This window comes from Magnolia sinica, chromosome 13, assembly GCF_029962835.1.
Source record: "Magnolia sinica isolate HGM2019 chromosome 13, MsV1, whole genome shotgun sequence".
Taxonomy (NCBI): Eukaryota; Viridiplantae; Streptophyta; class Magnoliopsida; order Magnoliales; family Magnoliaceae; genus Magnolia; species Magnolia sinica.
Window position 1 is genome coordinate 1,366,529 of NC_080585.1, and position 27,758 is coordinate 1,394,286.

Below are 27,758 nucleotides of genomic sequence, written 5' to 3' on the forward strand. Positions count from 1 at the left end.
GAGATCCGAGCCATTCAACAAGCGAGATCCGAGCCATTCAACAAGCTGGTCCTGCTGTCTGTTCCTCTTGGTACGAATCTTCAGGTCTGACTGATCATTATGTGGCCATACAGTAAGTGCCAGAAATTGGCCAATTGTCCATGTTGAATGTGTACATGTAGCCCACCTGATGAATGGACCAACCTGGTTAAAGGATCACCACACACCCATGGTCAGGCCACTGCATGTGCCGCCAAACCCTCCGTCGCCTCATGCAAAGCCAGTACAGTAGGCGTTCCTCCCTGACAAATAGTACAACTTTTTTCTACTATTGGTATTAGACCAGTACCAAGTGCACCATTCGAATGCCAAGAGTAGAAAAAAGGGTGCATGCAGAAAGAAGAAACAGTGGGTGTAGATATCATTTCCCTGGAAGGAGGAGAATGATATAAATTTCTAAAAGAGAGGCCCAAGAAATGCCAAGAGAAAAGGAAAACTGGAGAAGAATGAGATATAAATTTAAGAAATCAAAATATCGATAAATCAATGGAAGGAAATGGAAAAAATGTCTGGACAAGCCCGACATCAGCTTGAGTGGGATCCAAACTGAAACCATCAAGGGCTTCCGGATTTTCTGAGTCATACCTACAAACACAAACGAACACAGAGATCAGGATCCCAGAGAGGGCACCGAGAAGAAAAATATGAATGAGATTGGAGTTTCGGAAGTGCTGGACTTGGATGGAACAGGCGCAGAGAAGCAGGGCCCACCGTATATTGCTTGCCACCCTGTCGAGCGCCATCTCATGCGAACAAAGATGCAGGGTCGCACATGGGAGCAAAGGCTCGGATCTTCCCCTTGTATCAAAGAAAGGATAAACAAAGTAAAATCAACGGGCGGAAAACTTGTGCAAATTTGAAGCGAGTACTTTGAATCTTTAAGAAGATGAATCAATCTTTAAAAACAAAAAAACAAAGAAAAGAAAACAACAATGCCTCGCAATATTTTTTTTATGGTTAATGGACTCCTCCAGCTGTTTTCCAACCATCAGTGTATATTATTTGGTAAATCTTGGCCCAGAATTTTCAGCAGTTTTTCTCCTGGGAATTGATATCTACACCCACACTTACTGAAAGCAGTACCCTTTTCTTTCTACTTTTGGTAATACAATAGTAAGAGCTTGTGCTAATGCACAAAGGTTTTTTTTATTTTTAAGCAATGGGTCCTTTCTTCATGATCATATAGGATAATATCTCAGGTTATCCTGTAACAAAATAAACCCAAGACTTCCACAATTTCACACAAGTCCCGTTTTTTAAATCAAATTTCAGGCGTCAGATGCTACAAAACAAAGGTGCAAAGAGATGAAATGGAAAAAAAAAAAACTGATAAAGGCATTTAACCCTTGGTAGTAGCTGCATATTGATTCCCAAATTAAAACAAAAAATTGTGAGTATGGATAAAAACCCATTTACACCTTAGAAAATTCAAGCACCTACTGGTCTAGTTAATGTCTATTACAGAATAGCAAAGCAATAGAAGTTTGGCGGTAGAAAAACACTCCAAGAACATACCAAGATTCTTACAGAACAGAGTACTTGCCTGGCTGGGCTGTACCCGGCAATGACAATGACTGCGCTGTGTAGTCCTCGAGGACTCGTTTAACTTCAGCTTTTGCCTTCTTAACAGAGGATTCGGAGGGGCCTTCGATAAACAAGTAAAGCTTGCGTTCTCCAGGACCCGGGATCTTACCCGGCGGATAATACTGCCCTCTGGTAGTGATAGCAGCTCCAGTCCATTCCGAAATCGGACCTAACGTCTCCTTGTGGGTCACCTTCCACCGAGCATTCTGAGGGAAGTCGTTGATCTCCAACTCTGCTTCATAATGTTCGGGCATTGCATCAGCTTGTATCTTGGCAAGATTATGCTGCAAATTCAAGGCAGCAGCTAACGCTGCCGCACGCGCAGCGGCATCATTGGCCAGGGAAGTTGCTGGCAAAGCAGCAGTGTTTGGTAGACCCACCACACCAGGGAGTGTCACAGCTGGTAGTCCTCCATTTGAAAGCAAGTGAGCAGCTGTGGCCGGAACTGGCATTGAAGTAATAGCGACCTTGGAAACTGCGGCCAAGGCAGCAGCTTGAGCAAGAGCAGCTGCCTGTGAAAGATCACCCCCTGCCTTCCGAACCCCTTCATCTTCTGAGTCTGAATCCGACTTGTCTTCCTCGAAACCATATTCTCTTGCCTGGGCCTTCTTTGCAGCTTTCCTGGCTTCATCCTCCTCTTCGTTGAATTTGAAACCACTGCCCCCATAACCAGTCCCATGGGCGTGTTCCGTTCCCTGATTGACTTTCGCCATGAAGCCATCGGCGAGTGCCTTTAGATCTGCAGGAACAGCTTGTTCAGAAAGTTCTAAGGCTTTTACAAGATCTGGTGCATATCTTGCATCTTCCTCTGAGATGAAGGTGATCGCACAGCCTTTTCTACCAGCTCGACCGGTCCGACCAACACGGTGAACATAGTCTTCATAATGGTTTGGAACATCAAAGTTCACCACCAGTTCAAGCTCCTTCACATCTAAACCCCTAGCGGCTATACTTGTCGCAATCATCAGATTGCAGACATTGCTCTTGAAATCAGAGATGGTGGATTCACGGTCTGTCTGATCCTTAGCCCCATGAAGCGAAAGGCAAGGGTAACCATGCCTGAGCAAGTCCTTGAATAAAGAATCACATTTCTCCTGCGAGTGGACGAAAACCAGGATCTTCCCCTTCTCATACCACTCTCCAAGGAGTTCTAACAGCCTTAAAAACCTCTCGCTTTCTTGTCTCACCTCAACTAACTGAGTTATATCCTTGTTAACAACACTCCTTCCACCAACCTGGATTTCGACAGGCTTGTTCAACACCTTGCGGGCCAGTATCTCAACTTGACGAGGAAAAGTGGCAGAGAAAAGTACAGTCTGTCGGTCTGGTCGGGTATTTTGAACAATACGAGTGATCTGAGGTTCAAAACCCATGTCAAACATCCGGTCAGCTTCATCCATAACCAAATAAGTAACTCTACGCAGATTTGTGATCTTGCCACTACTCGTACATAATATGTCTATCATTCTACCAGGAGTACAGACGACAATCTCCGTGCCTCTCTTTAGATCACTGATTTGTTGAGCAACACCAGAGCCTCCATATACAGGCACACAGTTAATACCCAGACCCTTGGTAAATTTCCTGATATCACTGTGAATCTGTTGTACAAGCTCTCTTGTAGGTGCCATTATCAGCCCAATAGGCCCATCACCAGGGACCACTGGCGGCTGGTCCTTGATATGCCTCAACATTGGCAACACAAAAGCTAGAGTTTTACCTGATCCTGTTTTTGCAATACCAATGCAGTCTCGACCATTCATAATGATTGGCAGCGCCTGAGCTTGAATTGGCATCGGCTTTTCATAATTAAGCTTTTTTATTGTATCTAGAATTTTACTTGTCAATCCAGTCTGGATCCATGTTCTCACAGGCTTGGGCACATCTTTCCCATGTATTTTCAATTCGAGTTGTTTCCGGTAAGCAGCAACTTCCTCAGATGTCATCCTTGAAGTTTCCTTCACTTCGATGTAGAAATTTTTCCGGAACGGGGGATACTGGATCTTCGAGTGGTCGACAATTGATAGTTTCTCAGCTTTTGTCTTCTTCACCCTTTTCATGAATTCGTCGTCATCTTCTTCTTCAAGCGGAACTTCATCATTCTCAGGATCCCCATAATCTGAATCAGAATCCTCACCTGGGATTATTCTTCCCATTGTTTTCTTCGTACCTTTTCTCACTTGATCACCATTACTACGACTGTCCTTCAGATCCTTCTTCCCAGGATCTGATTTTTTATTGTCAGATGTGGTGGCTGGACCATCTGCAGTGTTCAGCTTTTCAACTTCAGGCAATACCATAGAGTTCATGAAAGCATCTAAGGGATCAATTTCCTCCTCATAATTAGCAGCTTCACCTCCATCAGGTACAGCAGTCCCATTCTCAGAATCTACTGCCATGGCATCCCCATCTTGATCTGCAGGCTTAGCATCTCCATTCGAGTCTGGATCCTTGTCCAACTTTGCTGCTGGAACAGCTTCTTCATCATCGGACTCTCCTTCTAAGGTCCAATTCTTACCAGACTTAGGTTCATCAGCATTTGCATCACCCATGTTTTCCCTCTCGTGTTCCTCCTTCTTCCTTTTCAACTCCTGCCACTCCTGAACTCTCCGCCTCCTCTTATCCATCTCCTCATCCAGCTTCCGCTGCTCTTCCTCTAGATCCTCTTCTCGGCTCTTTTTCTCTTTACCATCAGATTCGTCCTCGCTCTTCTTCCTTCTACTGTCATCATTCTCTTCCTTGTGCCTATCCGACCTGCTCCGCTCCCGTTCCCTCTCTCTAGAATCATCATCTCTCCTGCGCCGCTTCCTGTCATGTTCCCTACCATCTTCATAATCTCTGTCCTCATCTCTATCCAATTCCCGGCGCTTCTCCCTCTCCCTAACCCTCTCCCTTTCCCTCTCCCTATCATCCCTCTCTCGCTCTCTCTCCTCCCTCTCCCTTTCCCTCTCCCTCACCCTTTCTCTCTCCCTCTCCCTGGCCCTCTCCCTCTCTCTTTCTTTCTCCCTCTCCCTCTCCCTCTCCCTCTCCCTCTCCTCCCTTTCTCTCTCCCTATCCCTCTCCTTCTCCTCCCTCTCCCTTTCTCGCTCCCTCTCCCTCTCCTCCCTCTCTTTTTCCTTATCCCTTTCTCGATCTTCTCTCTCCCTCTCCCTCTCCCTCTCCCTCTCCCTCTCTCTATCTTTTGCCTTCTCTTTCGTCCTCTCCCTCTCCTTCTCCCTTTCCTTATGCCGAGACTCCCGATGCTTATCCTGATACTTCTCATCCACGCTCCTTTCTCTGTCTGACCGTCGACTTTCACGATCCTTCTTCTCTGTATCCCGATCCCGAACCTTCTCCCGATCCTTGTATCTCTCTCCATTCCTCTCCTTGTCCCTCTCTCGATCTCGATCGCGGTCACGGTCGCTTCTCTTAGAATCCTCCTTCCTCTCACCATCATCTCTCCTAGATTTGTGCTTGCCGTCTTCCATGCCTATAATCCACGCGAAGAAAACCCTAGAAATCGGATTTTTGAGATTTGGAACAGAACCTCAGCAAATAAACCCTAGATTGACGGTCAATCTATTTACAGAAAGAAAAAAAGAGGACTATTTCGATTGCGATGTGATATCTCGATTGGGTTAGATCGAAGATTTACAGGATTTTCTGAAAAAACGGAAGCTATTTTGAGAGATTTGAGAGGAAATCTGTCCACAAACTTTTGAGAGATTTGAGAGGATATCTGTCCAGAAACTTACTTGATTTATGAGAATCGACGAAGAAAAGGAGGAGATGTTTTCCGAACCCTAGAATTCGTTTCTTCGCTGCAGCAGCTCTCTCTCTCTCTCCCCCTCTCTCTCTCTCCGATTCTACTTTGCTTCGCGGGTTTTCGGGCTGAGGAATGCGTAGAAAAGTGCACTTTTCTACCACTCGCCTCTCACACGAGGTGAAATGCCACGCGTGTGAGAGATCGGATCTGCTCTTGGGTGGGCCAAACTGTGTAGCTGACTTCTTTTCCCAAAAATCAGTACATTGGATTCTATTGTGGGGCCCTTCTTATACGTAACAAACAACGGTCCAGATAAACTGACCAACGGTTCACATTCAGAACAGAAGTGTGGCTCATATGATAATCAGATCATCCTGAATGTTTATATCATGAATTTAAGAAGCGAGACCCACATGTTGAGCTTCTTGGATCTCACATGATTATTCATCGTTGACGCGTTTAAGAGGCGAGTGTGTAAAAACACGATTAATCCCCTTGCTTATCACACGTGTCACGTGTCAAACGTGTGAAGAGATCGGCCCGTTGATCGGGGGGATACCCCTAATTGGACGGCTTGTCTCAAGAGTCGTGCTGATCTACGCATCAGATGGGATCTAACCATCCAGCAAGTACGATGTCGCGCACGTGTAGGAGATACTACCCTCTCTCTCATCAGCGGATGACTGTTAGGTAGGGCTGTCAACGGACCGGGCCTTGGTTGGCCTCGCCCCGGGATTTTGAGCCGTTTCAGGGCCAGCCCAATTAAAATTTCAATTTTAACAGGCGTGGCCCATGGTAGGAGAGCAGCAACTTGATATATGTGTTGTATATCTACGCCGTACATCAGTTTTTCATAACCCCTTTTAGTGCACGGTCCAAAAATGAAGAAATTCAAATATTAAGTGGACCACACGGTAAGGAAACAGTGATCATTTAATGCTTAACTTTAAAAACTTTTTAATGCCTATAATAAAATTCATTTTCCAACTTGTTAATAAGGTCACACAAAACTGGATATAGGAAAAAATCAAATATCAATATAATCCAAAACTTTTGTGGCTCCTAAAAAGCTTTTAGCCGTGGGATTCAATCCCTACTCACTTGAGATTGGATCTGTCTTATTTTTGAAATGGAGGGGTTATCTTGCCATCAGGATGTCCATTTAATCAGACCCATTATAGATGAAATTTGATCCAAAAAATGCTTAAAATGGATGATAGGACATTCACATGAGGTATTGGAAAGTAAAGATAAGTGATGGATGTAGTGATGATATGAGTGTGTAGGGGGAATGGTACTTTGAGGTCGACCTCATGGGAGCTGTGTGGGCCCCACCCTAACGTGTACCTGTGTTTACATTGTAGCCCAGCACACAAATCTAGTCCTCATAAAAAGTAAAAAATTGGTGTATAAAACAATGATTTGTCCTTTCTAATTATGTATCCTCTCAAGAGGTTTACTATCCTATGATATATCTTGATTCTAGCCATTGGATTTTGGGCCTTTTTCAATAACACAAATCATTTATTTGATTGGGTAGTAACACAAGTTTTACACAACTTTCATATTACACCAGGCCATACTGTTTTCTATGCTTAGCCATTCTAATTAGACATCCTTGAATCTCTCCCATGATTTCATTATTTCTCTTTAATTTTTTAAAATTTTATGGCTATATAATAAAGGTTTTGCCTATCTCTGAGAAATCTGAAGTTTCCAAACAAAGAATGACAGAAAACCAACCGATTTGTCATGAGTTGCATCAATGCCACTCTTGTTGAAAGCATCACTACTCGAGTCCTAAGGTTTATTACTGTTCATGCTGTTTGGATCGCGATTGAAACCTTCTTCCTTCGACAATATCCACAGTGCAGAAATCCTTATTATGCAACCAACTACAAAATGCTTGAAAGGTACATCTTCAATACATGAGTATCTTCATTTCATTAAAACACTTCCATATTCTCTAATAGCAATAAACCAGCCCAACGCATGATATATGCTATTGCGACATGTTATTTGAGCAAACCACTCATATCAAAACCAATGGAGTTGGACAGGAATTGTCTAAGTGCAGCTTCATAAATAAAAATAAAAATAAAAAATAAAAAAATCAATGTGGCCTGCCACGTTGTGTATGCTTATTAACCCACTCTGTCCATTAGGCGAGAAACCTTATATGAATCATATTGTGGTCTGCTTGAGGGATGGATAAATCTGATTTTTTTTTATTTTTTTAAAAAAATTTTATATCTTCACTTCATGCTGGTAAATTACACTAATGAGGCCTAGAACCATAAATTACACTTATGGTTGGCATCCCATCCCCACTATTCCCTATGGTATGGCCTAGCTGATTATGGATTTGGGTAATCTTTATATGAATCCTAGAATCAAGGATAGAACCTGATAAATGAAATGAATTTTACATATACAACTGGTAGGCCAATTGAGCTTGGGTGTTTCAAGAATTGCTTGAACAAGGGGTTACAGGGGACTCCGGTCACCTTGCAGCCATGTAAGACTGGAATGCACAACAACAGATATTTTACTAGAGTTTTACAGAGTAGGTAAAACACCAATCAGGACCACCATGTTGTATATGTAGAATTCACTTAATCAATCTGATCCTCTCCTCAATGTAAGGACCTTAGGGATTTAAAAAAAAAAAAAAAAAAAAAAAAACCAGATTTAATACTCAGTTGGGTCACACTACAGAGAGTAATGGAAATGGGATACCAACCATGGTGTGTATCATTCAACATATTCGTTAATATGATGACTCAACGAGTATAAATAGATAACACTAAAATCAGTATGATTCAAAACTCAAGCAAGCCACAGTGAATGGTCATAGAGATATTAGAAGTAAATTTATATTTTTCTGGTTGTGGATGGGAAAAGGAAGAGGTGGGAGATGCTGCCTTTTCTGGCTTGCGACCCATTCATTGGAGAGATGGAAGACTGGCTGACTTTCAAAAAGATATACTAATTAACCAAACTTTTTAGGATGATCCTCAACAAGCGCCTGACTTCTTTTTCAACCGCTGTAAGTCCAGATAAGGCAGTCCGCTCTAGTTGAACCATTAATGAAAATTAAACTTTTGTTACTATCAAACATAACTAGTTAGTACAATAGATAATCTAATATTTATTGGGGATACATCATGCCCTCTTAATGAGTGGACCAACTTAGTATTATTTTTGGGCTCAGCTTGCGTTGTATTTTGGTGTTTCAAAATAAATACATAAATAATTTTAAATGATTTAAAAATTTTCATCTAATTTTTTTTAAAAAAACAACAAAGTTATTTTGTCTTGTAGTGGTATGGATTTAATCCCACATCAAATAGGCGAAAAAAAATTTTGAATTTACAAGATGAAGATTTTACAAAGGGCTTAAGCAGGGGCATGTGAATTTGGTTGTTTAGGGGGCTATGACATGAGCCCTAATCTATGCCATGAATGCGGCGTAGTGTGGTGTGGTGCGCATGCACGAACAGAGTCCAAAAACGAATAGGTTATATTCTTTAATTTTCTTTTAATAATCTTTTAATTCCAAATTTTCATAATTAAAGATTTACCCATCCAAAAATTCCTACAGCTTGTTGATGGTGCTCCCCACTTTCCAAGGAACCTAAATTCCTTGCAGGTGTGACTGTATATATGTCTGCTTCCAATTCAAGCTCTATTATCTCATCTAGGCGTGGATTGGGTAACGAGGCATTCACCAACTTTTAGCTTTGGTACAAAGACTATGGAGCCTACCAAGATATATGTGTTATATTCAGTCAATCCATTTTTTCCAACTCACCTTAAGGCGTGAGACCAATATTTCAATGGGATAGTGGGAACTGAACGTGCCCAATATTTACATTTTCCCTCCCTCAGGTTGGTGTGACACTAGAAAGGATGGCGATTCTTGGAAAAGCCTTTCACAGGAAATTCCAGCCCTAAAAAGTTAGGTAGGCGGGCCATAATGTTTGTAATAAATTCACCCAATAAATTTGTTTTTCAGACGTGAAACCAAAAAGAGAAAAAAAAAAATTTAATGTTTTATTTTTTTTTGAAAAAGGGCAAATTCAAAAACTCAAAGCACTCACACGGGAGGGAAAAGTGGGAAAGAAATGATAAGGTTGAAGTCCACCTTCGTGTTTATATGTCATCCAAACTGTTTATAAGGTTAATCCCGTTGCAATGAATTTTATATTTAAAAAACTGGCCAAATCAATGGTTCAACAGTAGTCATTCAATCCCCACCATGTCCTCTCATGGGGCTTAATTGAGTTTTGGATCCACCTCAGTTTTAATCTCAGGTCCTAAATGATACATGGGTCGACATAGTGATTTTCTAACAAACGTCACGGATGCCCCAGCTAGCTTCCCAGCACAGAACTTACTGCCAAAGGCTTTCAACCTAAAATCGGCATCCCCTTATGATGCGTGGGGTTCACAGGGAAGTACGGGAAAAATCTACTCTTTCCATCTGTTTTGAAATATACCACGATAGTTCATGGTCTAAATCAGGCGTACCATACCAAAGAAACGGTTGGAACGGAAATGTCCACCGACGAAACCTTCCTTGAGCTGACCATGATGTTTGTGTGCACCGTTCATATGATTATTACCTCCCAGATAAACTGTAGGCAGAAATATCATCCTAATACAAATCTTCTCTCCCCGGATGTTCAATTCCCACTGTTTCGTGTGGTATGGCCCACATGAGTTTTGGATCTTCCTTCTTTTTAGACCTTGTCCTATCGTAGTCTCGCAAAACAGATGGATGGAGAGGATTTGTCAAGTACATGTATGTGGACCCTGCACAGCCCCGGGCACAGGAATATCTCTGACATCCGGGGTAATCAGCTTACATGAACAGGTGGCTGACAAATAAACATCCCTATGGGACGTAGGAAGGTTTCAACGGTGCACTCCTTAACCCACTATTTCCAAAGTGTGGTCTACGTGAGCTTTGGATATACTTCAATTTTAGTCTTATGGTTTAAAATGAGCTTAAAAAACTGATGGACGGCGTGGATAAAACACATACATCACAGTGGGCCCCACAGTCTCTTCACACCATAGTAAACGGCAGTGAGCGACTCACCTACACAATCCACGTCCGTCGCATTGCCTCAGCAATAGTCAGCGTTCCAAGTTTTGAATTTCAAAACGCAATCCGATGGCGCGCCCAAAAGAGTAGAACCTGCTCGCTCCTCTGCTCCACCACGTGATGATCCAGACCGTTCATCTGCAAATCCCCACCTTAGATGCGTTCTGTGGAAAAAAGGAGTCATACTCCTCAGAGATCTCAAACTCCGTACAAAGTTGAATTAGAAACAACGGTCCAGATGAACGGCCTCGATCACCGCGTGATAGGTGCAGAAGGGGCGAGCCTCTTTAGATTCCTTATTTCAAAAAAATGTGACCGTTGCCCCAACGGCTATAAAATAAGACTATCTTCCGCATTTGTAGATCTTTGTTCTACTGCAAATTTTCTTCTTCATCAGAGAGAGAGAGAGAGAGAGGAAAAACAGCAGACATCCATGGACGGATACGAGAAATTGGAGAAGGTTGGAGAAGGGACGTACGGGAAGGTTTACAGAGCAAGAGAGAAAGCGACGGGGAAGATCGTCGCTCTCAAGAAGACTCGTCTTCATGAGGATGAAGAAGGGGTCCCATCGACTACCCTTCGAGAAGTCTCGCTGTTGAGAATGCTATCCATCGATCCCCATGTTGTCAGGTATTTCTCCCTGATGTCCCTTTTCAGATCTTCTCTCTTTTTCTTTATTTCCTTTTTGCCCCATTCTTCGGCTTATTTTCCCTTTCTTTTTATCTGTTTTTGGTCTGGATTTTGTTTCATTTCGGGTTTTGATTTCCTGGGTAGGGCTTCTTTCGGTCTGATCTGATGCCTACGTTAATGCGTTTTGGTTCTTTCGGGTTAGGTTTCTTTTCTATGGTTAGGGTTTCATTTCTGAATTTCTTGGGGGGTTTTTTTTTTTAAATGATTTTTATGGGTGTTTAGGGTTTCTTTCTGTTTGTTTTGATGTATTCCTTATAATGGGTTTTGATTCTTTTTTTTCTTTTACCCCTGGTTCTTTTTTCATGTTCTACATTGGATTTATTCTCTCTCTCTTTTTTCTTTTTTTTTCCTCCTGTTTAATGTTCTTTTTCTTTTTCCATTTCATTTTTAACTGCATTTGCTCTTTTTTTTTCTTTCTTTCTTTTTTTTTTTTTTCTTTCCTTTTTTTTTTTTTGCATTTTCAGATCTTTTTGCATATCAAAGGAAGTTCTTTTTTCTGCTTATTCAATTAGATTTTTCTCAATATCATTGGTTTTTATTTTTTATAAATAAAAATAAAATCCGCGGACATTGTTCTTTCTTGTGGGTTCTTGCAAGGAGTTGGATTATGTAAATTCAAAACCACACCCACCAACAGATATGTTTCCTCTATGATCTTTTAAAGGTTTTCTCTATTTTCTCTTCTCAATGATGTTATGCAGACTGTTGGATCTCAAACAAGGCCAGAACAAAGAAGGAAAGACAGTCCTGTACCTGGTTTTTGAGTACATGGACACTGATCTGAAGAAGTATATCAGAAGCTTTCGTCAGACTGTAGAGAAAATTCCTACTAAAAATGTGAAGGTAGGAATTTGCTGCCTTTGATTTTCGTCAGTCTTTAAAGAAAAACTAGTTGTATTATTATCATCGAGGATAGCCTGATTTTATGAGGTTTCATAGCTTGTATTCTCAATTAATCAGAGGAGTTTGATCCTTATAAGTTGGTGTTTATTTAATTCACTGCAGAGTTTGATGTACCAACTTTGCAAGGGTGTTGCATTCTGCCATGGCCATGGGGTATTGCACAGGTTCTCTCTCTCTCTCTCTCTCTCTCTCTCTCTCTCTCTCTCTCTCTCTCTCTCATATCTTATTCGGTTCTTTCTGCAGAGATCTTAAGCCTCACAATCTTCTAATGGACCGCAAGACAATGATGCTTAAGATCGCAGACCTTGGTCTTAGTCGAGCATTTACTATTCCAATCAAGAAGTACACTCATGAGGTACATATGTTTTCTGTAGAATCTTGATTTGAATGTTTCAAACAGAATCAGGAACAATCAGAGTAATGGTATTCCATGCTTTAAAACCAATGTATATATTGGAAGTACCTAGGGAATTGGGGTCGGGCAGAATGATGTAGTAAGCAAAGGATCGGCAGATTGCACTTCCAGCCTTGCAAACACTCTTAAGCTTTTAGGCCCGGGTTGGCAGATGTTGAAAACACTCTTAAGGCACCCTCCTGATGTTTACCTGTGCTTGGTTGCTGTTAGTCTTGATTTGTGTTTTTGCAGATCTGACTAATTTGTTTCTGCTACTAGTTGAACCAGAAAATTCATTATTACAGGCATGGGGGGTTCCGTGCTGCTTCAAATACCCATTTAGTTGGGTTTTGTTTCTGTGCTGCCCCAAACAACTGAATTTTGTCATCAATCCATGACTTGATCATCGGTTTGGAATCACAAGATTTTGTTCTGTATGGGTTTGTTCTCTGTGACTCACGCCTATTGTGTAAAATCGTTGTCTCAGATATTGACGCTGTGGTATAGAGCTCCGGAAATTCTTCTGGGTGCAACCCACTACTCAACACCAGTAGACATGTGGTCTGTAGGCTGCATATTCGGTATGAAAGTCCCTTCTGATGAATTTAAAAAATAATAATAAATAAAAATTAAAAATAGCAAGAACATTTTACAAGCAACTAATGTCGACTTTTGCTTACCGGATATTTTTTTTTTAATCACAATTGCAGCGGAACTGGTTACAACTCAACCACTCTTTCCAGGAGACTCTGAATTGCAGCAGCTACTCCACATCTTCAGGTTTAGTTATTTTTTGCATGAAATTGCTATTGTGCAACTTGGGTCATTGGAGTTTTATGTATAGTCCTTCCTTGATACATGGCCAAAATGTATGGGCTATCGGCACTGTTGATCAAGTGGGCAACCACCTGGATTTTGTACAATCCTAGCCATCCAGTTGTGAGTTTTGCTGGTTGAATGTGAACTGTTGCTCTGTTTCCCATCCAATGTGGCACTGTTGATCAAGTGGGCAACCACCTGGATGTTGTACAATCCTAGCCATCCAGTTGTGAGTTTTGCTGGTTGAATGTGAACTGTTGCTCTGCTTCCCATCCAATGTGGTATACCGTCATCAAGGGTCCTGACCCCAGCATACATATCAAGGATGTTTCCATCCATTCCTGTTTTTCATTACTTATCTTGACATTGGCTGATCATTAGTGGATTCCAAATTCAGGTTACTGGGCACCCCCAATGAGGATGTGTGGCCAGGAATCAGCCAATTACCAGACTGGCATGAGTACCCTCAGTGGCGACCACAGAGTCTGTCATCGGCTGTTCCTAATCTTGATGCTGATGGCCTTGATTTGCTTTTGGTAAGTTGGACCTGCTTTCATTAGTATCACTTCAGGATGTAATGGTGATGACTCTAATAATCTGATCTTTATGATTTTTTCCTTAATTACAGAAGATGTTGCATTACCAACCTTCGAAGCGTATCTCAGCGAAGATGGCTATGGAGCACCCATATTTTGATGATTTGGATAAAACATATCTTTGAAAGGTGGTTAAGTTCCACCAACGATTAGAAGCTTAGCACGACAGTTGTGGATGTGTGTGTTTCACCTGCTTTCCTCGAGCATTTAGGAGGGTGCTGTATATGAACAGCAATCTTTGATGTTGAAATGGTTAATGGGTGTGTGATTCTATGTCGCGTTGATCTTTGAATGACAATCTTTGCATTCTCAAATTCAATAGTTAATGTTGTGTGATTCTATGCTGTCAATCTTTGAATGACAACAGTCTTTGCAATCTCCTACTTGGAATTAAATTCAATGGTTTGAGCGCATACAAACTAGAAAGCTAAACGGGCATGCGAATAGCTCGCAACATGTATGATCATACAAAGAAATGATGCCTCTCAGTCAGGCCTAAACTTGCTCCATATGATAGCTGAAATTTCACCTATGGAATGTGAAAGTTTGGGTTCATATGGAAAAATATGTTCACGTTGAAAGTTGGATCTGAAATGTTCACATTGAAAGTGTTACTGCTAGCATGCAGCTTTAGAAAAAACCTCAGTGGAGGGGGGGAATGTTCACAATACAAACATGTCTTGTGCAAATGGGGCACTATAAATAGTGGGCCCGAACGCTGGGTTTGTCCACTCATGAGGCAGGCTACACTGTCTGAGTCAGTGTACAGCAGATGTTCTGTTGTCCGCATCCAACTGGATTATTATTATTATTATTATTTATTTTTATTTTTTTGTGAGGGAGATTTCTGGCCAGTAATGAATTTCCATCAAGAAAAAAAAAAAACCTTCTGGATCAACCATATGGTAGGCCCCCACGTCCCCAACCCATCCACGGTGGATTTCCATCAAGAAAAAAACCCTTCTGGATAAACTGTACGATGGGCCCCACATCTCCAACCCACCCCATCCACGGTGGATTTCCATCCATCAAGAAAACCTTCTGGATCAACTGTATGATGGGCCCCACATCTTCAAACTGACGTCGCAAAGAGATAATTCCTTGAAAGTCAGTCCAGGGGTGACTCATCTAAGTCGGCCGAGTTTGGCATACACTTTCAATGCTAATTCGTAGTGCCAACCAGAGCTGGATCAGACTCAACCTAATCTGGTCAATTTGAACGAGACCTGTCAAACTCAGGCAAGCCTTTCCAGATGCAGCAGTGTTTCCTGGCAGATGACAAAATCTCCTTAAGAGAGTGTAGTTAATGGTGGGGGTGATTCGTCCAAGTCAGGCCAAGTCCAGCATATTTTCAATATTGATTTGTAGTGCCATTTGAACGAGACCTGTCAAACTCAGGCAAGCCTTTCCAGATGCAGCAGTGTTTCCTGGCAGATGACAAAATCTCCTTAAGAGAGTGTAGTTAATGGTGGGGGTGATTCGTCCAAGTCAGGCCAAGTCCAGCATATTTTCAATATTGATTTGTAGTGCCAACCAGAACCGGATCAGACTCAACCTAATCCAAGAATCTGTCCATTTCCAAGTTCATCTACCTGAAAACTTCACACCTCATACAGCACAACTGATGCATGACAAGTCAATTCCAGCAGAACTGATAGACAGTTCAAACAAAAAACTGAAATCCATGTTAAAAATAAAAGAATCCCGCATCTTTGTATTTCGGTTCATCTCTTTATATGATCATCTTAAAGCTAGATCGAACCTCAAGCTCAGCTACTATCACATAAATACAAACCACATGATTGTGTCGAGCTTAATTGCCCCTAGAGTAGGAAAATAACATGATCCTATTCCAAAAAAATACAATAGGATGGTCGTCTATAGTTGAATAAACGCCCCCGAGTTCGCCTGTCAGTTTGTCTTCGGCACTCCCCCATGCATGTTTTATATATAAAAATTGATGACTGCCCAGCAAAAAGGATACGAATGCATGCTGATGGCAAGATCTAACATACCATAACCATGGATGTGAGCAGCATAATCAAGAGACCAGCCACATGAAAAAGGTGGACCAGAGTGTAAGTGAAACTGAAGCCAATGCGTAGGACCATAGGAGAATGATAGAGCATTCACTTTCACCAGCACCGAATAATTGGGTGATTTGTACCTGCCAATTTATTAAAAGATTTGGATAAAAAATTATTAGGAAAGAGCGTAACATAAAACTTTACACGATCATCTTAAAGCTAGATTGAACCCCAAGCTCAGCTACTATCACATAAATACAAACCACATGATTGTGTCTAGCTTAATTGCCCCTAGAGTAGGAAAATAACATGATCCTATTCCAAAAAATACAATAGGATGGTCGTCTATAGCTGAATAAACGCCCCCGAGTTCACCTTTCAGTTTGTCTTCAGCACTCCCCCATGCATGTTTTATATATAAAAATTGATGACTGCCCAGCAAAAGGGATACGAATGCATGCTGATGGCAAGATCTAACATACCATAACCATGGATGTGAGCAGCATAATCAAGAGACCAGCCACATGAAAAAGGTGGACCAGAGTGTAAGTGAAACTGAAGCCAATGCGTAGGACCATAGGAGAATGATAGAGCATTCACTTTCGCCAGCACCAAACAATTGGGTGATTGTACCTGCCAATTTATTAAAAGATTTGTATAAAAAATTATTAGGAAGGAGCGTAACATAAAACTTTGGATGGTATTCCATAGGGGAGCTATTTGATACTCTGGCAGCATCACTTGATGCACAGGCACTAAGTACACAGGGCATATATGAAATAAAAAACAACTAAACTGTGGAACCTACTGTCACAAACTTTCTATACCAAAACCAGATTGGTTGAACAATCCTAACCTCTGATTTGTGGAACCTTGTTTGTGGAAATAAGGTCATCAGATATTTTACATTTTTAACCGCCTACTAGTCAGATAATCAAATAAGCGTAACTTTTGGTTCATGACAAATCTAAATTTAGAAAGTTTAATTTAAATTACTTGGGTGCCATATATGCAATTTCTAAGTAATTTCTTAAGTGCCAGTGTATCCTCCATCACACTCGGCCAGAGTATCAAAGTTTTTCTCCATTCCATGAGCAATCAATGGCTGCAGCTGGTGTCCCGTTTGTACTCCGGTTGATATATGGCATCTGGCCCATAAACTTCACCACATCAGGACACCAAAACCAATGCTCTGTAGAGACAGTGAAGAGAGAATGGCTAAGGTCATGCTGGGGGCCTACTGAAACTTGAAATCTGCCTATCCAAGGGTGTCTTTAAGGTGTCTCTGTGGCTGTGAGCAGAAATTCCCGGTTCCAATGCAGAAGAGAAAGGTAAGTGCCGAAACACAAGTTGTACATTTGGAACTAGTGATTTGGGGCAGAAAAGGTGAGAAAATGGATGCTCACCTTGTTGGCTTTGAAGTCCCCCAAATCACGATTTGCAATTACACACAAACGCACCCCTAAAAGTGCAGTGTAATTTTGTAATTTTATCATTTCTCAAGAGAAGAATATACCTATGTTTAGTGCGGGGGGGACTGCAAATTGCAGCAAAAGAATGAACTGATATAAAGGATCTGAGTGCACCAAACCAAAATGAACCGCCCCTTTGACTATGACAATGCCCGATAGAGGCAGCACGATATACCGAACGACTATAATTCCAGCAATGAGCGAGACTTGAATCTCTGACCCGTGTATACCTGAACGACAAAAGTCGAAACTAATAAAAAAAAACTCATATTTAGAAAAGGAAAATGGTTATTTTAAGCCGATCCAAATGAGCACACTAGTTCAAACCAAATCCAAGACAAGTAGAAGAACCAACATCTGGTCAGTCATTACCCTTCATAAGGTTTCCGCCCATTATGAGGGTGAGAGATGGGATTGCTCCATCACTGCAAACCAGAGAGAGAGATGAGTCCAAAAAAAATAAAAAATTGTCTCTAATATATTAAGAAGAAATTGGACCAACTAGCTTGTGTTTGTTATCCTCTGACCAACGAAAAGGGAAGCCAATCCACACAATGGTTTTTTGGTGGTTATAAGCATGACTTCTATGGTGTTGGGATGAACCTTTGTTTTGTGGTTTTGTTCACCTACAAAGGATAAAACACAAAAAGAGAAATGGTGGCATGATCAAGACGTGAGACACTGTCAATTAAAAATTTTCAATGTATTTTCTTTAAAAGTTTGATTTTGTGTGTAATACATACGACTTACTTGAAAAGGGACCCTTCAAACTGAATTTTCGGGGATAAGATCACTGAATGGATACTGTTTGCACTAAAATCTCTACAGTGCTTCACATCTCAGAGATTATTAATGCATCTAGTAATACTAAAATCTAACTTTCAGACCCAAAATACTGATCTCTGAATTCAGAAGTTAAAGTCAAGCTTCTGTTGCATGAATTGAGAAATCCAATCGATTCAAGGTACCATATCACCAATGATGAACATTGAATCCATAATCAATTAGGGCATTATATATTTTGTTCTTTGTGGATGATGTGGCATATTTGTAGTGATGATACATGGCTTTGAATTATTTAATGGTGTAAATTTGATGTTCTAAAGAGAAATTTACATATTTGTATGTTGTAAGGATGAGACCAATTCAGTCATTATCTGTGTGTACATGGTTATAATTTTCTGTTTCCTTTTAAATCTCATCATGCACAACACCCTAGAAGGCCCAAATTAGCCAGTATCTCGATGTATATTGATAGTTCTAGAGACCATTGATGAAGATTCAAGGATGCAAGGCGGTCGGTTTGCAAAAGGAATAATCAAAACGTGATGCAGTAAGTTTTTATATCCTTCAATGCATTTTTCCTCTCTTTTTTTTTGGTTTACTTTTTTCTCTTGCCATTGTGCTTATTCTGTATATTTTATTTTGGTTTATCAGAGATTGATGTTTATGTCTTTGTTGGTAAATGAGTAGAACTCCAAGGTCTGTATGTATATCAAGAGGAATTGATATTGGAACATAGCGCAATGCAAAGAAAATAGTCCTGAAGAAAAAGAGAGCTTCATGAAATCCATCAGCCAAGGACAGAAAGAAAAAAAAAATCATCACTTCATGCCCTTTCAAGGTTAAACCTGAGCTCCACCCTCAAAAAAGACAGGTGAAAAATATATGCTAAGATACATTGCTTTTGAATAGAATGCTAAAACTAGGGGTTCATTATCACCCTATTTTTTGTGACCAACCCTAAAGCCAAAAGTTCATGAACCATCAAGAACTTCATTCATGCCACCTACTTATAGCCTTTTTTACTTTTACTTTTTTTCTCTTTTTTTGAAGGATCACCTAAGGCCTACCTATAATTGCAAACTGGTCTTACCCATAAGGAATGAAAATTGAAAGTTTAGAACAAATTCAGCTTGTACAAAGGCACACAAAGAAATGCAAATATGAACAGCTATGAGATAGAAATCAAGCAGGAAAAACCTGAAAACCATAATTAGAAAATCTGTCCAGAGTTGAATCTAAACTTTCTAGAACATAGATTATATTTAAGTTTTCAACTAAATGTGAATTCACATTCCATTACCAGACAAGAAAATCCATTTTAATCCAACCATTCAAAAGTTAATGGCTAAGAATGATACCTTAACAAAGTAGCAGAGTCTTGGATCACACGAAGAGGGGCATTTTCACCAATTAGTGTCCTTCTAATTTGAGGAATTACTCCAATAACAAACCCCACAATCTATAAAAGTAAATACAAAAGCAGTGTAGTCAAGGGATCAATAACACTTGTCTGCAATTGCGAAAATACCATATAACATAAAACTAGACTTCCCTATGGCATCAACCAGGATATAGATGGTTGATGCACTCTTACACTGTCAACTTAAATGATATATCCATTGGGTGAGTTCAAATTAAAAATTTCAAGAGCCCACATCTCTTAAAGACATAACAATCACAATCAATAACTACTAACACACAGAAGAAGAAGAAGAAGAAGAAAGAAAATCAATCGGTGTTACTCCTTTACAGAAGAAATGGGCACTCTTGTGTTGGTCTTGGGTAATGTTGATGTAGAGCGGGTCGTGGACACTTTCATGGCCAAGATGGATCAGAAAAGGCCTGGTCGACGACAGAAGTGATCTGGACTGTCAGAACTTAAAACGGACGTATCTCGCAAATCGGAATGAGCTATCGGACGTACCATATATGATTTTGGGGTAGGACGAGCTACTTTAGCCATCCAACCCATTGGGTTGCCCACACCAAATTTGTGAAATACCATCAGATCGACGGTCGAATTCTTGTTTTAATTTCGTTTTTACTATTTATAGTTATTTTTAGTTTGAGTATAATTCTTCATCCATTGGGCTTTAGGAGTTGTGCCCAACATGAAAAGTGCTTAGAATAATTAGGAGAATAGAATGGTTGAGCCAAATAGGACACTTACTATTTTTGGCCGAAAACCATGAGGTCTGGTGGAAATCACAACTGTCTATAAATAGTAAGTTTAGTATTTATAGTAAGTCACGATTTATAGGAGTTTTAGTTATAGTATGATTCTGAAACTTCTCCCTAGGGTTCATAGCCTTATTTAAAGAGTTGCAAACTCATTTTTCATCATCAATAATATTATTTCGAATATTTTAGAATTATTTCTATTTTCTTTTCCACATGGATTCGAGGTTTCTTTGTGATGAGTCTAGAGAAGTTATGTGGATTCAGAATAGTTATCCCCCTAAGGAAGACGGTGCTCGACCTCAGGTCCTTCCCCGAGTCAAATGTTTTACACTTAAAAATGCCAAACATGGTGTAAGGTAAAACATGGGATAACCGTCCATTTTTAAAGTGGTTGGGTAACATAGATCAGGATATGGCATTTATTTTTTATTTCATTACTTTTATAGTTACTTCACAATTAGCTATGGAACAGGTCAGTAACTTTTTTACTTAAAGTTACTTTATCACTTCAGCTTAATGAGTAGAAACCAAGATAAGCTACTTGAGGCATAAGTATCTTAAGTAACTTATGATCCAAGCACGCCCCCCCCCTAAAAGTATTTAAAGGCTGAGACATGTCATAAATCAATATATTTCAGTTAAGATCTACAGATAAAAATTGCCCCAAAGTCTCCTTACACAATGACCGAAATTCACCATCAAGCCTTATCCTAACTACTTGGGTCAGCTACATGAATCCCATTCTTGCATTCCACTCTATCTAGGACCAGATCTTCAGTTCAAGCACAGGACATCAAATCTTTTCTTACTAACTCCATCCACATCCCTTTGGGCTTTCCCCTTTGCCATCTTACAGCCTTCAACTTAAACGGCACAGTGACAGAAATTCACCATCGCCACCACCATCATCTAAGCCTATCCTAACTAATTGGGATCTGCTACATGAATGCCATTCCGGCATTCCACTCTGCCAAGGACTCACAATCACTGAAATTATGGAAGAGAGGGGGGGGGGGGGGTGTAGGAGTAGGATGGAGAACCACCAGAGAAAAACCATTGATTCAGTAATACAGTGTCTTCTTTAGATAGAATCTCACTTCAGGGGGCCACATCAAGTATCCCCATTTAGCCATTCCTAAAGTAGTTAGAGCAATTCAACTTGCTTAGCACAGATGAGTCATTTAAGATCAGTACATAGAGATAGGTGCAACCATGTTCATCCATTTTCTCACAATTTAATCTAAGATACCAGACACTTGAAAATAAAAGAGTGCCAGGGACTTCAGGAAATATATACCATAACCCATAGGCAACAGCTCTGATCCCCACCAACGAGGATAATAGGTGTCATGGTAGTATCTTTGGTGCCAGGAGATACATTTCATTTCTCAGAAAGCAGTTTGTAAAGTTGTACTCCAAAGAGCATTAATGACTCTATTTCTAAAATGCAAGTTTAAGTTTTGAAATTTTCATATTACTCAACATCAATGTCAAAACGATGGTACTTTCAATTTTCGAACTACAATTTCTGCAAGATTCTTTACAAAAGAAAGAATGATCTTTACTTTTTAGTTCATATTGATGAGATAGAAATAGCTATCATAGAAAAGCTAGTATAGTTTGCCTACCACTCCAATGGTTGAAGGTGCCAACAGCTTCCTGAAGTCAAAACTTGAAGAAATTGTATTCAAAAGCTGTTTAAGATGAGATGAAATTGGTACCTAGACAAGATTAAAAATAAAAAATAAAAACCTGAAAGGGTCAAATGCAAGTGGCATTTATGTCTCCCAAAGTTGCTTTCCCAGAGAAAGAAAAACAACTTTGCTAGCATTCCAGATGTAATAGCAAAAAAAATCAGCATTATCATTCCCATTTTAAACAATAATCATTCATATGGACCAGTGACCAACTCAGGATTTTCAAATATCAATAATTAAGAAGCCTATAACAGAAACTAACGGTGCTTCCTATCATAGCCCACCATCTATTAGAACCTGTTATTTATTTATTTTTTATTTATTTTGAAGGGTTAGTAGAACTTGCTTGGATATACATAATAAACTAATGGTGCGTTTTCGAATTTCGTCCTGCAGGGTTTGGATATCGAGGGTCTTCCTGGGGGAGTCGTGGGCCAGCACGAGATTTTTTACGGGTTGCACCAAATATCATGAATTCATTACATTTCATGATTGATCAATCTAATTTGGTGCAAAATGTCATGAAATTTCATGATATTTGGTGTAGCCATACACACCCTAGACGTTTCTAATTTAACACAACTTACCATAGGTACTAACAACCACAAACAGTGCCAAGTTGATGCATATTGAAAAGCAATATGCTATAGTTGCATGAGGCATGAAGCTAAGTGGCATTAGATTCAGGTGTGGGATCAGGGAAGTGTCGTTTCCAAAAGTTTGTAAAATATAAACAGCTAGGAAGCAGGAGCAGGAGCAGAACCTAATTAGAAGGATTCTGCAACTAAGTTGCAAAAGGGTCTAGAGAACGTACAACTGCATCATTCTCATGTGGTTTTACATTAAGATAAATTAAAGGATCCTAACACTTGGGATTCTATACATGTGAAGACCATGGTTCGGTGGCTTGGTCCCTTTTGTCTGATGAGCTCTAACAAGGATGGAGAATGGGCCAAAGTTTTCCTACATTGAAGGGTCCTAAGACTTTGATCAGCAGCCTGCACATAGGCAAGAAAAAATACAGCAACAGTTCACATTCAATGTAAACCAAAAAACAAAGGCTTAGGATTTCTGAAGTGTGATACTTTTAGGGCCTCACTCCTCTGCAGTGGGCCTCATGGCCCTAGTCAGACAACAGTTGGGATTGTCAAACCATGAGACCCACACATCCAGAATCCTGTGCCTCAGCAAACTATACATTTCCAAGGCTTGGAACTATTTGCTCTTCTTCAACTAAAAATGGATACATGAACTACAACACCTTTAATGATGACTGATATTCTTCACCTATCAAGATCGGGAATTTGAAGATTAATTTTGGAAGGTTCCAAAATCATTGCATGCAGTCTTAACAACTGTCGCATGTATGAGAAATACATAATCATGACACGTAATTTTAGAATCATAGCCTCAATAGAAAATAGCCATCATTTCCATTGTATGAAAATGTGATGTAATTTTCAGAATGCATGGCATGTAGAGTGAAGCGATAAGATATATTCAGTAAATATAAAGTTGCCTGGTCAAGTGCGCGCGCATGTGTGTGTGTGTGTGTGTGTGTGTGTGTGTGAGAGAGAGAGAGAGAGAGAGAGAGAGAGAGAGAGAGCATAGATGAATGCAAAGAGTAGTTAAATTGACTTCATTTTCATTCAAAATGAATGAAGTAACAGTCAATGAAAAGAAAAGTAACCTTTACATTTCCAACAAATTCCTCAGGTGTGGAGTTCTCTGGGAGTAACTTTGCAATATATCCCTGAGATGTTGTGCCAAAGCCATTCTCTACTTCTGCAGTGCTCTCACTCAACGATATTCGTATGATGTTGTAGACGTAAGACCACAAACAAATGGCTCCAATCTGAAAGGTAAAAATTAGCAATAAAAAATAAAATGGGATTAGTTTTCCATGCTAGCACTCAGGTCTTTAAATGGGGGTCCCACTACAGTGGCACCAGGAAGATGTGCAGCCCACATGTTTTCAGGCATCCAACCCATCCACCAGATGTGTCACCCCAACACACCTCAAGGGCCTTGAACTTATGCCAATCAAAACTCAATTGGGCCACAGCACAGGGAACAAGTTGGTGCCCAGCCTTGACTTGAGTGGGGCACTCATGGTTTGTGTATATGGAATCCATGCTGTTCAGACCCTTCATCTGGCCTGGAAGAAGGGTCAGGCTGGAAATCAGATGGTTTTGCAACTCATGTAGGGCCCAGTGAAAATCAAGGGTGGGCTTCTCTCCCACCTTTTTGACTGTGCTGTGAGCCACCTGAAGAAACTTGAAAGAAGAACATACTGCCATAGACAGTGAAGTGTATGCCAGTCCATATGTACGGCAGACATCAGGAGCTCCAAATGGACTGCCTTTCTCTTGACAGATTGCTGGGACAATAATCAGAAGCATGGTACCTAAATTCCCTGTTCAGAAAAACCGATGCTATGCAAAAATCACTTTCCATTTTAATCATAAAGAATGCTTGAAATGGTACAGAAGTTTTCTGTAAGAAATACAGTTACTGGAAAAAATAGAAATTCTTCAATTATAATGAAAGAGAGAGAGAGAGAATCAATTGGGGTGTTCTTCCCATAGCTCAAAATAAGATGAGTGCCGGCAAAGTGCTTGTACCTGAGTGGTAGAGGACCTCACTTCATCTCATTGAGGTCAGGAGTATGAATCCAGCCCCTACTCTTTTTAATCTTATTGAGGTCATGAGTTTGCAAGTTGACTCAGCTGAGTTTTGAGTCAAGTCAGCGAGTTTTAGAACTATGGTTCTTCCCACAAATGAATGCCTTTGCCGACCATTTATCACGCAGTAAACACAGAAACTGAAAGCCTGGATTAGTTTTACAATACTGGATAGATAACTACACAGCCTATTTGGCAGCAGTGCATGAGATGGCAGAATGCGTAGCATCAAGGCTGCAGCCACTAGCCACCTTATGCTTATATCCCACTCATAAACATCGTCGTCATCCTCATCTTAGCCTTCTCCCAGCAATTCCGGGGACGGAAGCAATCAGCTTTTGAAAGGTAGATCAACAAAAAATTTACGATTGGCTGCCCACCAGACAGCACCTTTCCTCTTCTACGAGGGTCTTGGAAACCGGCAATGGCAAAGGCTGACATTGACAACACTCGCTTGCCAATATGGTCCCACCAAGTGAGCCAGTACTGATACCCAGCCCAACCATTATACATGCACCCCAAAGAGCAAGCAAGTGAAGTAGGGTAATGGCCTGCTAAGCATACCGCTGAGCAGTAACGCAGAATAATATGAATCAATAATGTAACCGGATAAATTGATGGATGGGCAAAGCTATTAAGGAGAGCAAAGTCAAGTGCAGTCGATTTTTTTGTTAAGGCATTACTCTCTTAACACAGAGCTTCAAACAAGGAAATACAATAGTAGGAAAGAAGCAGAAAGATACAGACAAAGCTACAAAATGGCACTCTACTTGGTTGGCCTTTATAATATCATTAAGTCATTTGGTGCAAAATGACAAAGTCGCTTGTTTCTAAGCAATGTTCAAAAACTGAACTCAACTGGAAAATGGGTTTTTCAGAGATAGATACATAACAGTAAAAGAAAAGGCTGGCTAATGATTCTATATAGAAAACACCCAATTCGTGATTGGCTTGGTGATCTTTAGAAAATCAGAGATTGGACTCTGCACAGGTGAGAGGCCAACCAGAGCTGACTCAGCTTACTTCTCATTTCCAAGTCAACTGGAGTAACTTCAACAGTTGCATGCTTAAAAGACTTTCACAATAAAAATAAAAGATCTTTTTGAACATTGGAAGCAAGAAATGGTCCTATTTACAGTTACCGAATGCAAGCCATCAAGAACTATACAGAATTATAAAGATATATACCAGCAGCACAACAGCCTAAAATTAGGCCCCTCAAATGGGAAGGTGTTTTTGTAATCTGGATGATGGCCCGCCCAAGTGCTGAACCAATAACAACTGTAAGAAGGATGTTTAATGGCATGAACCACCTGCACAATTAACCAAAATCAGCTCACTGGAGAAATAAAATAGTCTTCTATCAATTGGGTATGTCACATATTACACAAGTTGACAGAAAAACAAAATTGAAATATCATCACCCTATGCTAACCTCTTAGCACATGAGGAATACACGTCCATTGATTTCAGTTGGTACAAGTGGGTCCATGGTCCGGTGACCAGATCACTCAAGCTATGGCCTCCACATTGGAAGGACCATGAATCAAAAGTCTCCCATATTCGAAGATCCTAACAGTCTTATCTTTTGGCCTTTTCGTAGGTGAATTTATTGTCTTGACTGTCTATTTGCGGGCCACAAGTCAAAGGGTTGTCCCATCAAGGACATGTTTGATGCAAGGTCCATTACATAAGATCAATGTTTAGGATCAACCCCAACAATTGGTCTCAATTTTATACTAAGTAGTGGAAGATATATACATATCCTTGGGTTGAGTGTTGGACGTAGGCCAGTGGGGCCCACTGGTGAGCAATCACTAGTGGGTGGGTCCCACATGTTTAGGCTTTCTCCGGCCTTCTTTTCCATTCGGTTGAGATTTCAAATTCAACTTTGAATTTAAAATATGATAAGAGATAGGGATTTGACCGGATAATATGGTTTCATCCTATCTCATCCGATCTCTCCCTCCTTTCCTATAAAAAGGGATGCATTCTCTCTCTCGCATTCAACAATCATACGAAATACCGAGAGTATACAGAGAGATATAGTGTGCACGGTAGTCTGTCCATCTTAGCTTGTCCTTGGGACGATCTGATCCATAGATCGCAATCCGGGGCCACTATATACCGTAGGATCAAAGGTGTGAATAGTTCCATCTGCTCCAGTAGTAGATAGGCGGGCCGTTGGAGCACCGTTCTTCTGCTTTGTGGGGATTCCAAACTTCGTATAGACCGTCAGATCTTGAGGGCTCACCTTCCGCGCTTCCCAACAGTGGTATCAGAGCATATTTAACGGCGGATCTCCGATTATATTCATCTAAAAAGGCAAGTAACCCATCCTTTTTTTTGGATTGGAATCCATGTTTTACGAATGGTATCAAATCAGCATGTGTACGGTGGATTAGTTTTTTGTATACACGTATACCATGTGCATGTAAGCCCGATTATGATGGACTAAGATGATCATGTAGATCTTTATGATTCCATACACCTTAATGTACACCATGTTATTGGTTTATGGAATGGTCCATATATTGTACCCCATGCGTGTACATCATATCCACCAATAGTTGTTTAATAGAAATACATCTACTAATAGTTGTTGTATTAAACTACACCACTTAAAGGCATGCTCACCTACGCACCTACGCATGTGCACACCTTTACACACGTGTCATTGGTGTCGAATCCGAATGGTCAATAAGATGCGGAATCCCATGAAACCTCAGGAGGTGAATTTTCACCCTGATCTAAGATTCTAGTGGGCCATAGCAAAGAGAAATTCAAATCGAGAGAAGAAAATGTTTGAATTTGTAATGGCCCACCAAAGTTTTGGTTCGAAGTAAAAATTGGTACCAGGGGATTTCATGAGGTTCTGCTTCATGTGGACCGTTCAGATTTATAAGACTCATCAGATGTGATGAGTTCTCAAATAAATAAATAAATAAATAAAGGGTTCGTATGTAGTACGATACAACCTGGATCGCAGGTGAGCGTTCCGCCAACTGAAAGTGACGTCTCTCTATTG

General features: G+C 40.4%; 3 protein-coding genes across 18 annotated transcripts in view; 1 reads left to right on the forward strand and 2 right to left on the reverse strand.

Moving 5' to 3' along the window:
• Positions 1 to 36: 36 nt before the first annotated feature.
• LOC131222342 (DEAD-box ATP-dependent RNA helicase 42) lies at positions 37 to 5,519 on the reverse strand. 6 transcript variants are annotated; one of them, XR_009160005.1, is made up of 4 exons: positions 1,583 to 5,494; positions 751 to 837; positions 184 to 624; positions 37 to 86 (listed from the first exon to the last, which is right to left on the reverse strand). XR_009160005.1 is itself a non-coding variant. In XM_058217373.1 (4 exons), the coding sequence occupies exons 2-4, from the start codon at positions 5,088 to 5,090 to the stop codon at positions 401 to 403; spliced, it is 3,819 nt and encodes a 1,272-aa protein (XP_058073356.1). In that variant the 5' UTR covers positions 5,091 to 5,115; positions 5,358 to 5,519; the 3' UTR covers positions 37 to 400. The 6 variants fall into 6 exon arrangements, 3 of the variants coding, with proteins under 3 accessions (XP_058073356.1, XP_058073357.1, XP_058073355.1); XR_009160004.1 differs by having other exon boundaries at positions 37 to 90; XM_058217373.1 differs by having other exon boundaries at positions 37 to 624; positions 1,583 to 5,115; positions 5,358 to 5,519.
• Positions 5,520 to 10,867: 5,348 nt separating this feature from the next.
• Positions 10,868 to 14,194, forward strand: LOC131222344 (cell division control protein 2 homolog D). Its single transcript, XM_058217375.1, has 8 exons — positions 10,868 to 11,111; positions 11,873 to 12,014; positions 12,177 to 12,238; positions 12,318 to 12,429; positions 12,956 to 13,049; positions 13,179 to 13,248; positions 13,685 to 13,823; positions 13,916 to 14,194. Exons 1-8 carry the CDS (start codon positions 10,915 to 10,917, stop codon positions 14,006 to 14,008), a joined length of 909 nt encoding a protein of 302 aa, XP_058073358.1. The 5' UTR covers positions 10,868 to 10,914; the 3' UTR covers positions 14,009 to 14,194.
• Positions 14,195 to 16,114: 1,920 nt separating this feature from the next.
• Positions 16,115 to 27,758, reverse strand: part of LOC131222347 (protein PIN-LIKES 1-like) — a 32,332-nt gene continuing 20,688 nt past the window's right edge. For 6 of the 11 annotated variants that reach the window (XM_058217381.1, XM_058217379.1, XM_058217382.1 and 3 more), the window contains 8 exons: positions 25,919 to 26,043; positions 24,290 to 24,462; positions 23,737 to 23,901; positions 21,978 to 22,070; positions 19,527 to 19,627; positions 17,755 to 17,807; positions 17,427 to 17,612; positions 16,115 to 16,543 (listed from right to left, as the gene is read on the reverse strand). In XM_058217381.1, the coding sequence (XP_058073364.1) occupies positions 16,419 to 16,543; positions 17,427 to 17,612; positions 17,755 to 17,807; positions 19,527 to 19,627; positions 21,978 to 22,070; positions 23,737 to 23,901; positions 24,290 to 24,462; positions 25,919 to 26,043 (1,021 nt within the window). In that variant the 3' untranslated portion in view covers positions 16,115 to 16,418. The remainder of the gene's footprint in view (positions 16,544 to 17,426; positions 17,613 to 17,754; positions 17,808 to 19,526; positions 19,628 to 21,977; positions 22,071 to 23,736; positions 23,902 to 24,289; positions 24,463 to 25,918; positions 26,044 to 27,758) is intronic. The other 5 variants (XM_058217384.1, XM_058217385.1, XM_058217386.1 and 2 more) reach the window with 5 other exon arrangements.